This window comes from Sturnira hondurensis, unplaced genomic scaffold, assembly GCF_014824575.4.
Source record: "Sturnira hondurensis isolate 20B ecotype Veracruz unplaced genomic scaffold, ASM1482457v3 Scaffold0008196, whole genome shotgun sequence".
In the NCBI taxonomy this organism is placed as follows: Eukaryota; Metazoa; Chordata; class Mammalia; order Chiroptera; family Phyllostomidae; genus Sturnira; species Sturnira hondurensis.
Genome location: NW_028080827.1, coordinates 19,660,713 through 19,673,846, shown reverse-complemented (window position 1 = coordinate 19,673,846; position 13,134 = coordinate 19,660,713). Strand labels below are relative to the sequence as shown.

Genomic DNA, 13,134 nt, shown 5'->3' with positions numbered 1-13,134 from the left:
ACATCCAGAAAAGGAGAGTGTGACCTGTATTCATAAGTCGGTAAAGCTTATCTTCCTTATATGGAATTCCTGGTAACCTAAGGCTGAATTTCCAGGAGCCACAGATGTATGTCAGTCCTATTGTATGAGTTCTGGACATTTGAAACCAAAAATGGACTCAGACTACCCTCTTGGAGGAGCTGTGCGCCTAACTGCCTTCTACTACAGTCGGGACCTTCTTCGGTTTCTTCCCCCTCTTCATGTCCCCTCCCGCACTTCTGTCCTCGTCTTTACTCCTTCCACATTCGCCTGTGCTAGTTGCTATGGCATCTACAAAGATAAGATGGATTTTGACCCATCAAAACCTTATAATCTGGTACACGAGATAAAGCATGCATACAAATAATTGAATTACCAAGTGGGATGTAGTATTATTTTAAAAATATTGGTACTGTGGTATTTCAGAGACAGAAGAGATTATTTTAAAGAAGGGACTGACATCCCGAACTCTCACATGTCAGCTGGTCCACTGGGGAGGAAACGGAAAACGTACTGGAATTGTGTTCAGAGGACCAGCGGGGAGGGGCATGGAGGAGATGCCGGTTGTTCCAAAAGGCATTTTAGGCAGGGGCAACCAGTGCAAATTAAATCACATAGGCAGGCTATAAGTAATCCTTATATGAAGCATATTCTTTAAAAGAATTAAGAAATGTCTTTCTATATTGTGGCTTGTTTGAGATTTTTTCAAAATGTTATCTTTGGGAATAAAACCTTTCCAGAGAAGAAGAGGACAAAAGGGAAATAAAAGGGCTGAGTTTTCTCCCTGTACACTTTTGAGAATATTGAAAATGAACAAGTGCAATGTCTTATCCTGCGTCTCTCTAGGTCCCCTAAAACCTGTGCGCTGCTCCGTGTGTACAAGCAGTGTGTCACCCATGTTTGGCACTAGAGTTTTCTTCCTGTTGTCCTTGAGAGTCAACATTTGAGTTATTTATTTAAATCTGTTTTCATTTTGGAATTTCTGCTCCTTTATGCCACTGCTCTTCTTCCTGCTCTTGACCTGAACAATGTTCTTGTATTAATTCAGCTTAATCTTAAAATAGATTTTTGACATATCCTCTTTAGGTAATGTAACTGAAACCTTCATAGAGTTCTTTAATGGAAACAGTTCTCAAGCCACATACCCTCATTCTTTATTTGCATGTATTACTTGAACATCAGTATGAGAGTTTATGCTTGTTTATGTTACACATCATCTTATTGGCTCTTCAGACCATATATTTGGTTCTTCATTGTATCATCTGAAGTATTAGTTATTCTTTCAAGAACTGAATCATTCATAGTTGAGATAAATGTGGCTTTTATTTCTTCATTTAAACATTGATGGTTGATAGCTTTAGCTGGTGTGGCTCCGTGGTTTGAGTGCCAGCCTGCGCTTCAAAGGCTCACTGATTCGATTCCCAGTCTAAGGCACATACCTAGGTTGCTGGCCTGGTCCCCGGTAGGGGGCACATGAGAGGCAGCCATAAATTGATGTGTCTCTCCCTCTCATTCTCCCTCCCCTCTCTAAAATAAATAAAATCTTTAAAAAATCTATAAAAAGAAACACTGATGGTGATAAACTCATGTAGAGTATTTTTGGTTTAATCCTCGCTGTGTTTCTTTGAAGTTGGTAGGTTGATATTTTTTATTTCTTTTTTTAATTTTAATTTTTTTAGATTTTATTTTATTTTTAGAGAGAGGGGAAGGGAAGGAGAAAGAGAGGGAGAGAAACATCAATGTGCAGTTGCCTCTTGAGCACCCCCTACTGGGGACCTAGCTAGCATCTCAGGCATGTGTCCTGACAGGGAATTGAACAGGTGATCCTTTGGTTTGCAGGCCCGCACTCAATCTACTGAGCTACGCTAGCCAGGGTGGTAGGTTAGTACTTTTTAAATGATTCATCCATGTCTCAGTTATTGAGTGCCTGCTGTTGTTCAGACACTGTTTTAGGCAGTGGAAATAATGAACTCAGTAAGACGTGATTCCTGCCTTCAAGGAGTATCCAGTCTAGAGAAGGTTACACTAATAAATTGGCAGTTCCACTACATCTTCTAGGAGAGGAGGGCATGGAGTGGTGTCATCCCCACTTATCTTTAAGAATAGCATAAGTGATATTTGCTATTGATCAAATAGCTAATAGGTTGCAGAACCCTCAGTTCAAATTAGTATCTAGTGGCCAGGCCACTAGAGACAGGCTCTGTATGGACCGTGCTCTCATAGGACACTTTCTTTTTTCAGCCAGATGCAGTCTTGTAATACTCATTATCTGAAGGATCTCCATTTCTTTTTTGCACATTCATACCTATAGTGTAGCTAAGAATACCACCCTATTTCTGATGTGCCAGCTGGGATTAGCACCTTGTTTTTTAGAGTACTATCAATTAAATTCCAGAAGCAGGATAATACCAATACTAAACTAGCTGAGTTGTTGGCTATTTTTAATGACAGTTTGCCTGCCTCTTACACTATAGTAATAGTAATTTCACTTCTCTAAACTATCTTTCTCTAATCAGGAAGTTGTTCTCTAGATATCAGTTATAAACAATAATTATTTTGTTTCCCAGGAGAAGAAAAGGCATTTGTAGGATTTTTAGCACACTAAGAGGACCATTCCTGTCTTCAGCAAAATCACTCTCTATAAATAACCATGAATGGTAGTACTCTAGCATTCTCCCAGGACTGTGTAATTAACAGAAACTAACATTTTCAGAAGAATATGAGTAGGTGTCATTGGTGAGGCAATGGGGATGATGGTATTATAGAAGCCTCTTAATGTTGTGTGTTTTTTCATTGTTTTAGTTTCTAGAATATTCTAATGGGAGCTCTGAGCTCTGTATTTGCTCCCCCCCCCCCCATTATATAAGTTACAATGTGAAATAACAAATAAGCAAAGTATATAAGCCACAGTTATTTAAAAATGTGGCTTGGTATACACACACGTGTGTATATATGCATAAGTGCATGTATAAATATATGTGTTTTATCCCCTGATTAGATGACTTCCCAGAATCTACAGGAGTAAAGCGAATTGTTCAAGCCCTGAATGCCAATGTCTGGTCCAACGTAGTGATGAAGAATGGTGAGTAACTTGGGACCAAACGTGCTGAGGAGTTTTCCTCCGGTTTTGTGTAAGGTTAAAATTATTTGGATATATCTGGAGCCATAGAATTTTAGCAGATCTGCAGATTTGTTCAACTTTAGGTCCCTAGTTGAAGGAAGAACTGAGAGTAATACTTCTAAGAATTTTAAATACCTGTTTAATAGTTAATTCAGTAAGAATTTTGAGCTTGCCTGTAATATGCCTAGAATTGGCTTTGGCTTTGAGATGTACCCCCAATATTATAAAACATGAACCCTCTCCTTAAGGGGCTCGTAGTCCACCTGTGCAGAACTTGCACTTTTTAAATGCTGAAATCACGCGTGGCAACTTGAGGTGAGTACAGAATGCCTGGTGCACACAGTAGTGCCTACAGGTCAGAGAAATGGCCTTAGCTGTGGGCTTGAGTACATGGAGCACGCTTCAAGGAGAAAGTGGATCTTGGCAGTGGTCTTCATGGTATGGTCAGGATTCCGGTCGGTGGAGAGGGAGAGTGACAGGCAGGGGAGGACGCAGTGCATCAGTAGTAATGGTTGTATATTCTAGGCAGGGGTGTCCAGCCTTCTGATATCTCTGGTCCACACTGAAAGAAGAGTTGTCTTGAACCACACATTAAATACATTGTGACATGTAATTACAAAAAGAAAAATCTCATCATGTTTTAAGTAAATTTACTATTTTGTGTTGGGCCGCATTCAAAGCCATCCTGGGCTGCATGTGGCCTGCGGGCTGCGGGTTGAACACCCCTGTTAGGGTCACTAGTGAAGTCTCACCGAGCAGTTGGCGCTAGCTTAGAAGAGAGAGGCCTGAATGCTAGGCAGGAGAAAGTGAGCTTTGTCCTGTAGGAGTCAGTGAGTCTCTAGAGATTTTTTAACGAGAGAGGGATGCAAAGAAGTTGGCATCTTTGAAAGGTTAATATGGTGATGTACAGGTATTTGACAGTTGAAACAAGTGGAGGTAGAGCCTGGAGTCAAGGAGACGAGGCAGCTGTTATAGCGGCTCACGAGTGGGGTGTTGGGGCCTGGGCTGTTGTGCTGGTCATGGTCATAGGGTGGAAAGCTAGTTCTGGAATGCAGTCTGAAGCAGCTGGGCTAGTTAGTGCACGTGAGGCTCTTATGTCCGGATTTATTTTAGGAGGCTGCCCTGAGAAGGTAGCACAAACAGGATGGCTTAGAACAACAGATGTTTATTGTCCCATAGTTCTAGAAGCCAGAGTTCTAAAATCAAGGGGTCAGCAGGGCCATGCTCCCTCTGAAGGTCGTAGGGAAGGATCTGTTCCAGCTTCTGGTGTTGTCCGGCTTGGGGCAGCGTAACTCCAGTCTTCCTATGGCATTCTTGCCGTGTGCCTGTGTGTGTCCCAACTTCTTCATTTCATGAGGACACTAGTCTTGTTGAAATAAGGGTCCACCCAACTCCAGTGTGACCTCATCTTAACTAAATAACATCTGCAGTTGACCCTATTTCCAAATAAAGTCACATTCTAAAGTACTGGGACTTAGAACTTCAACATATAAATTTTGCGGGGATACCGTTCAACCCGTAACATAGTCCTCTAAGAACTGCTGCTAGGGGAGTGTTTTTCTCTCTTGTAGCTCCTGGTGCCCCAGGAAGTAGGTGAAACACTACAGACGGGGAATGAGAAGAATCACAGCTTTAGAGGGCTTACCCGCTCTTCACTGAGATAGAGGGTTGAGTGGCAGGTCAGTTTTATAGCAGTAAAACATTTCATCTCAATTTTTGGTCAACACTTGAGTGTTAAGTGTGACTGGGACCCTTCAGCTTGCCTGGGATCTTGTCTAACCCATGTCATCATGGGAGAAGTTCCTTCTGGCATAGTCAGAAGTCATACTCCCTCCTCCCCTTTTCTTCCCCTCTCTCCTTCCTGCTTTATTCTGGGGGGATCTAATGTATCAGTTACATTAAATTGCAAAGCTATGAAATTATTTTTATTGCAGCAGAATTCCAAATAAGGCCCTTATAGATCTAGAAAAATATGGAGATTTTAGCCTCTGATGTCATCTTCCTGTTTAAAAAAAAAACAATTCAAATTGAGGCTTGGTCCTGTTTGTTCATTCATTCAGTACATCCTTGTTGAGCATTTATCATAGTGAGGCATTACTGTAGACTGTATCTTCACTATAAAAATATGTTTAAGTTATGGTACATAAACTGGATCAATTTGGAATAAAATTATATTCAGTGGTGCTTATTATATTTATGAGAAGTATTTTCAGAAAAGCTTATGTGGCGTCAATCATGTTTTGAAACAACTCCCCCCTCCCCAAGTTCATCTATTAAGGAAGTACTTGCCTTATAACATACACTTGGGTCTATACATTTAGAAGCTGTATTAAACACACTTTACTACTTTGGAGTTATGGTGAAAGGTATTTTCTGAAAAAGAAGCCATTCTGCTTAGACACTAAACGATATTCTTAAGAGACCTGCCAAGCAATGAGGCACACTGGAATTTTTGTGGTTCTTTTCCCTGAAGTATCTTTGCTTTCTTTCTTTCTTGACAGTATTGGTATGTTGGTTTGCCATTAACCAAACACCAAAATATTTTCCATTAGCTTAATTCCTTGTGTAAGAAGATCCTAGCCAATGTGGTATGAAGGAAGGAAACTTAACTCTCTTCGCTCTAGGAGGAGTCTTAGATAAGGATGTGCAGTGACATTTGGATACAGCCTAGGTCCTAGGAAGCGTGAAGGACACACTTGAAAAGCCCCACCACACTTCAGAGCAGAGACAAAGCTCTGTACTAATATAAGGCGGGTCGTTATGCTCTTCCAGGGCGACCCACCTCCTGAGGGCCTGGTGAGCCGTGCCTTCCTCTTAGCAGGCTTACCTCAAATGTGTCTGCCAGCAGGCACACAGACTGGTTGATTTGTTTTGAGGGGCTCCATCTTCTCTACTTCTTACTTTAATTTCCTTTCCTTTTTTCCCCCTCTCCTTTTATTTTTCTCTTTTTAAAATTGTGGTTAAATATACATAGCATAAAATTTACCATTTTAATTATTTTTAAGTGAACAGTTTAGAAGCATTAAGTACATTAATATTTCTGTGCAGCCATCACAATTTAAAGGTTTTTAAACCAAATTTTTTTAAATTAAAAAAGTTGGTTGACAGAGTAAAGAAAGATACTAGAGGTATTTTTTTTGTTATTGTTTTCAAGTGGAAAGTTTAACCAATTATTTAATGAAGGAATACATTTTTACACAAGATATTTGAGAATAAGAGAGGTAGCATGTCTAGTTCATTCTAAGGCTAGATTAACAGGATTCGTACACCTAAAGATAGTATCAATAAAGAAAATTAAGAGGCCATCTTCTTAACATAAACATAGATGCATGATCTTAATAAAAATATTAGCAATCTTGCCCTGGCTGGTGTGGCTCAGTGGAGTAAGTGCTGGCTTGCAAAGTGAAAGGTTGCCGGTTCGATTCCCTGTCAGGGCACTTGCCTGGGTAGTGGACTGGGTCCCCAGTTGGGGGCATGTGACCAATTGATATGTATCTCGCACACTGATGTTTCTCTCCCCCTCTCTTTGTCTCTCCCTTCCTCTTTCTCTTCAGTAAGTAAATAAATAAAATCTTTAAAAAATATTAGCAACCCTAAGCCAGAAATACATAAAAAGAATACGCATATCATGACCTAACTGGGTTATTCCAAGTTCACAACATTCTTCTTTACATTTATTTAAGTCACCACAGGAACCAGTTACAGGGGGAAAAATCACATGAATATGGCAGTCAAAAAACAAGAGCATTTAAAAACATCAAACTCTTTTTTGTGGAGGAGGATGAAGAAACTGAGCGAATCACAGTGGACTCCTGTGGCAGAAATCGCCAGTTTGCCGTACAGCAAATGCCGCACTGCGCCCGGAGCGGGGTGCAGGCAGCCGCAGCGCCTCTCGCTCTCGGCGCACTGCTAGCCAGTTTTCTGTCGTGTCCGTTAGAAAAATTACTGTGATCACAATTGATTCTGGGGATTATTACATTGCAGGTTGTATAATCAGAGTAATTATTTGGGGTGGTGTATTACCTATTTACTATTTATCAAGCAGAAATGGAACACTGAAGTTATGACATACTGGCATTTAATTTTGAACAGATCTAGGAAAATATTAGTTTGAAACTCTTTTAAAAAATCACTTTAAATTGTGCTTAGTTTGGAAAAATAATTCCAGTTCTATGTAGTAAAAAACATGGAAATGTAGCTGTTATGGCAAATAGCCCTGAAAATGTACAACTCTGATGAGGGTTTAATTTCTTTGTACTTTATTGCCCACTTGATATTCCAAGGCCAAATATTTAATTTGAAAATCTAGTCAATTAGAAATTTTTAAATGAGTAGCTTCCTTCCTTCCTTTCACCAAGATAAAGTAGATACATTTCCTAAATAGGAATTCATGTTCTTTGAAGCTCAGTTCTTTGCTTCTTACAAGTCTGAACTACTTTCCTGGTTATAGGATATCCTATTAACTTTCTGTCTCTAGTCTTTTCCTTAAAAGTTGATAATACACGAACTACCAAAGAGAAGATGGGTAAATTGGACTTAACCAAAATTAAGAGCTTATGTTCTTCAGAGGACACTTAGGAAGCTGAAGAGGTGACCTTCAGAATCTGTAAACCATGTGTTTGATAAGGATCTAGTGTCTAGAATGTACAGAGAAGTCTTAAAAAAAACAAACTTTATTTTTATTGTTGGCACTATTACAGATGTCCCCATTTCCCGCCCCCCTTGCCCATCTCCACCCAGCTCCCTTACCCCCTTGCCCCCTTGCCCCCAGCTTCACCGCACTGTTGCCTTTGTCTGTGGGTTGTACATATATGTTCTTTGGCTAATCCCTTCACCTTCTTTCATCCAGTCCCCCCCACGGCCCTCCCTTATAAAGAACTCTTGTACCTTAATAATAAAAGACAAATAACCCAATTTAAAAATGGCAAAGGAGTTGAATACACATTTTTCCAAAGAAGATACACAAGTGGCCAGTAAGCACATGAAAAGATTTTTAACACTGTTCAACACTAGAGAATCACATCCACGGTGACCTCTCACTTCATACCCACCAGGTTAGCCATAACCAGCCAGAGACAGTAACAAGGGCTGCTGCGGGCGTGGAGAGGGCAGAGCCCTCACACACTGCCAGTGGGACTGTAAAGTGCCAGCCGCTTTGGAACAGTAGTACTTGCTCAAAAAATTAGACCGTACGACCCAACATTTTTACTCATAGGTATAATACCCACGAGAACTGAAAACATATGTCCACGCAAGAACTTGTACAGAAATGTTTTCTAGCGGCATGGTTTGAATGGCCAGAAGTGGAAACAACTGAATTGGAAACAGTTGTCGAAAACAAAACGTGGTATATTCATGCCATGGAATGTGATTCAGCCATTAGAAAACATGAAGCGTGCGTGGGCGCTGCAACGTGGATGAACCTCAAAAACATGCTAGTGAAAAGAGCCTGACACAGAGGCCACCTGTTTTATGATTTCAGTTGTATGAAAGGCCCAGAGTGTTTAAATTGATAGAAATGGGAAGTAGATTAGTGGTGCCCAGGGGTTGGGAGGAGGGGTTACTAACAGGTGCAGAGTTTCTTTTGGGGGTGACTAGAATGTTCTGGTTTAGATAGTGATGATGGTTGTACAACTTTGCGAATATTCTAAAACCAACTGATTTTTACGAGTTTGAAAACGTGAATGTTAGGATATATGAACATCTCAATAAGAAAGAAGGAGGGAGAACAGAAAGGGAGGGAGGGAGGCCCACTGACGGCGACAGTAATGTGGAGGGGGTGGCGGCAGAGAGAAGTGAGGTGGCGATCATACTAACAGCAGCTGCTTACACACACTGTGTCTTCCTTAGTCACGATATTCCTCTGAGTGAGGCTTAAAGAGGTCAAGTAATTTTCCTAAGGTGGTATGAGTTCATCAGTTCTCAAACTTGTCTGCACACGGGAATCACCTAGGGAACGTTAAAAAGTACTGATGCCTGACTCTCACTCCCAGAGATTCTGAGTTCTCATCCCCAAATAATTGTAGTCTGCACCATAGTTTGAGAACTACTAATATTAGCTGTTAACTATCGAAGCCCTGATTTGAATTTAGACCTTTATAATTTTGAGGTCTTATGCATTTAGTTACTGTATCACATATCTTATAAATTACTATGTTGTAAAGAAACTTCTCCTTTATTGCAGTTTCTCTAAAGAATCAAATGATAGTTCTCAGTTTCAACGCTGCCACTCAGCTGTGTGACCTTAGGCAGATCTCAGTCTGTCTGGCTCTATTTATTTATTTAAAAATTAAATTTATTGGGGTAACATTGGTTAGTAATGTCACATTCAGGTCTACAACATTATACTTTCATGTATGTATACTCTGTCACATGCCCACCACCTGAAGTCTGGTTTCTTTACCATTTATTTGACCCTTTACCTAATCACCCCCCTCCCTGCCCCCTTCCTCTTTGTTGACCACCATTCTTTTGTCTCTGTCTATGAGTTTCTTTTTGTTTGTTTTGTTTGTTACTTTTTGCTTTATATTCCACATATGAGTGAAATCACAAAATCACATGGTTTTTGTCCTTTTTGTCTGATTTATTTTGCTTAGCATTATACTTTCAAGATCAATCTGTGCCACAAATGGCAGTATTTCATCATCTTTATGGCTGAGTAGTATTCCCCTGTATGTGTGTTTGTGTATACACACTCCACAGTTCTTTAATCGTCCATGAGGTTGATCTCCATCCTTGGTTTCTGGCTCTGGCTTCATATTCAAATCACCTTGGACGCTGAGACATCTTAGGCTGTCTGGGCCTCACCCAGACCATCTGTCTCAGACGGGAGGGGCGGCTGTAGTGTTTTTTAAGTGCCTCAGGAATTCAAATACGCAAGCCCTGTTTAGAACCACTGACTTAAGTGATAGTTATCTAGTTCTAACTGGTAAGTCTGCGTAATCCATGGGAGTAAACTGGGCATTTTGAAAGCTACATTAGCTCTCTGACTGACTTGCTTTCTTCTAGTCCTAAATCAGGTAGTATTCACAAGTCACTCCTGACTTGACAAAGCCAGAGAAAGGAGACAGGACTGTGCCCAGTGTAGAGCTGCCTAGAAGCAAAGGGGGAAATAGTGGGCTCTGCTCTCCACACTTTCTCGGTCTTATTTCTGGTTCGGGCTGTGTCAAGGTCACCAGGACTTGTGTTGAACAGGCCTCCTTAAGATCTGAAAGAAGTAATACAGCCTTTTAAGTAGCTAATTGCCAAAGAACATCCTTGAGACTCTGGGTTGTTTGAGTTTTTCTTCCGTCAACCTCAAATCTGTCTGTGGTCCACAATCTAAGATCTCATTTCAAGCAGTCATTCATTCAAAAAAATATTTATTGAACACTTACTGTGTGCCAGGCATTGGTCTGTGTGCTTGGGATACACCCATGAACAAAAGGAACAAAACATTTTGTCCTTGGAGTTTTCATTTTGGTGGACGGCAGTGGCAAATAGACAGTACAAGTCATTGGTCTATTAGGAGATAAGTGGTGTGGGAAAAAATCATAAAACAGGGCTGGGGTGTTGAGGTTTCCTGATAGGTTGTGGTATTAAATAGGGCGGTCCAGGGAGGTCTTCCTGGGGCCCTGAGACCTGAGGAAGGAGATGAGGTATTTCACCATGTGTGTACTGGGAGAAGAGCGTATCAGGTGCAGGGAACAGCCACAGCAAAGGCCCTGAGGTGCAAGCACGCTCGATGTGTTTGAAGAGTGGAGTGCACTGTGCCTGAGGAGAGCAGAGCAGAGACACTGGAAGACCGAACCATGTAGGGGGTTGAGGGCCATCATGGTGACTTGCACATTTACTCAGAGTCAGTTGGGGAGCTGTTGCAGGGCTTTGTGTGGGAGAGTGACGTGATCTGACTCGGGTTGCTCTGTGGATAATAGCTGTGGAGGTGAGGAAGGCCCCGGAAGATCTCTTAGGAGGCCCTTGCAATATCCCACGTGAGAGAGAGTGGTGGCCCAGATCAGAGTTGTAGCAATGGGAGCTCGAGCAAAGGCTAAGTTATGGCTATAGTGTGAGGCAGAGCCAGTGTGATTTCGTGATGCGCTTTGGATGTAAGGTATGAGAGAAAGAGAACAGTCAAGGAGGACTCCAGGATTTGGGCCTGAGAAATTGGAGGATAGTTTGCTATCAACTGCAGTGAGGAAGGTACAGGTGAAGCAGACTCTGAGGAGCAAGATGCCAAGTCAGTAATTCCGTTTTGAACGTGTTAACTGTTAGGACATGTCTACTAGACTTCCAAGGGGAGGTGTCAGGTAGCCATCTGGTGGTAGTAGTATGGAGTTCGGCATATGCATGGCATTCAAAATCTTGAGCCCGAGTGAGATACCAAGGGAGTGAGGAGTAGATAAAAAGGACCAGGGACTCAGCCCCAGCACATTTCAACATCAGGAAGACAGGGACAGGAGAAGGAGCCAGCAAAAGAGGAGGAATGATCAGTGAAGTAGGAAAACTGAGAGTATAGAGTTCTAGAAGCCAGAGGGGAATGTTGGCAAAGTGAAAGGAGTGGTCAGCTCTCCCAGATGCTGGAAATAGGTTAAGTAACATGAAAACTGCGAATCAACCTTTGGATGTAGCAAAGTGGAGGTTTTTAGTGACCCTGAAGAGAGCAGTTTGGGTGAAGTAGGTTTAAGAGATTGAGAGGATAAAAATAGCAGGAGATGGTGACTACTCTTCTGAAAAATTTTGTATGAAAAATGAGCAAAGAAATAGTTGGGAGCTAATGAGAAGAGTGTGCCTGAGTTTTATTGTTACCATTTTTTAGACGAGAACAAGAGCAGCATGTATGTAGGCTGCAGAGAAAGGACCAGTGGAGAACAAACCTGATGAAGTAGGGACAGAGGGAGAATTGATGGAGGGATGTCCCTGAGTAGGTGAGGCAGGGTGGGCTCTACAAGTGGAGGGATTCGCTTTGGACGGGAGGAAAGTAGATCTGTGGAAGGAGGCAGAAAGAGAGGGAGTGTGTAGGTACGAATGTTGCAGGGTGGAGAGAGGTGGCGTGGAAATCTGGGCAGGTTCATTCTGCTTCAACTTTCTCAGTGAAGTAGGGAGCCACATTAAAACTGAGAGGGCAGAAGAAGGAAGTGTTAGGATTTAAAGAGAGAGAAAATGTGAGTCATCTTGGAGCGTGAGAGAGTAGACAAAGCTAGGGGTGTAGATAAAATGTGATTGCCAGGCAGTATGAATGGACCCACTTGAAATTTGGTGTCATAAATTTAAAGTGAAGCAAGGCAACAACCTGGGTGTGTGTGTGTGTGTGTGTGTGTGTTCTCCCCAGCAACGTTAAGCTGTATGGGCGTAGGCATGGAGTAATCAGTTGTGCTTTTACCAAGCAAGGATATCATAGCAAGAGAGAGGCAAGGGATTAGATAGTGAACATAAGAGAGTAATTGTGATGACTGGTGATGGTATTAAGCTGGGTTAGAAAGGGAGAGAGAGAATCAGTTGGGAGAGGTTCAGTGAAAAGGTATTTGTTTCCAGGTCCCAGTGGAGTTGAAGGATCGTTGTTGGGTTGAGATACTGCAGAGAGGGAGTGAGCTGGAGAGAGGCTGTGGTCTGAGTGTAGAATGCATGAAATTCCGATTATGGAGGGGTTGTAGTTATTGGTAATAATGGGTCTTATGATCAAGAGGATAGGAAGAATGGAGATTGTTTAATGTAATAAGTTTGGAAAAACCAAAGCTCAGAAGGAATTTAATTTGAATCTCTAGTTAGGGTATGAATAGGGTAAATATGGACTTGATTTCCCGAACCCTAGACTGCTATAATTTAGAGACATTTCCTAAAGCTTAAAATGGTTTACTAATTATAAATAAAATGAAAGCATATTGAACCCAGCAGGAGGTAGTTCATGGAATACATTACACACTAGAAGATGGTCCAGGCAGAAAGTAGATACGGTTCACAAAGGGGCTACAACACTTCTCACGAATGGCACTTACACCTAATTGAAGTTAGGAAGTATG

The 13,134-nt window shown here is 41.5% G+C and overlaps 1 protein-coding gene across 4 annotated transcripts in view; it reads left to right on the top strand.

Annotated features, from left to right (window-relative positions):
- Nucleotides 1-13,134, top strand: part of AAGAB (alpha and gamma adaptin binding protein) — a 49,906-nt gene that overhangs the window by 16,588 nt on the left and 20,184 nt on the right. For all 4 annotated transcript variants that reach the window (XM_037054208.1, XM_037054209.1, XM_037054207.1 and 1 more), the window contains exon 5: nt 3,017-3,100. In XM_037054208.1, the coding sequence (XP_036910103.1) occupies nt 3,017-3,100 (84 nt within the window). The remainder of the gene's footprint in view (nt 1-3,016; nt 3,101-13,134) is intronic.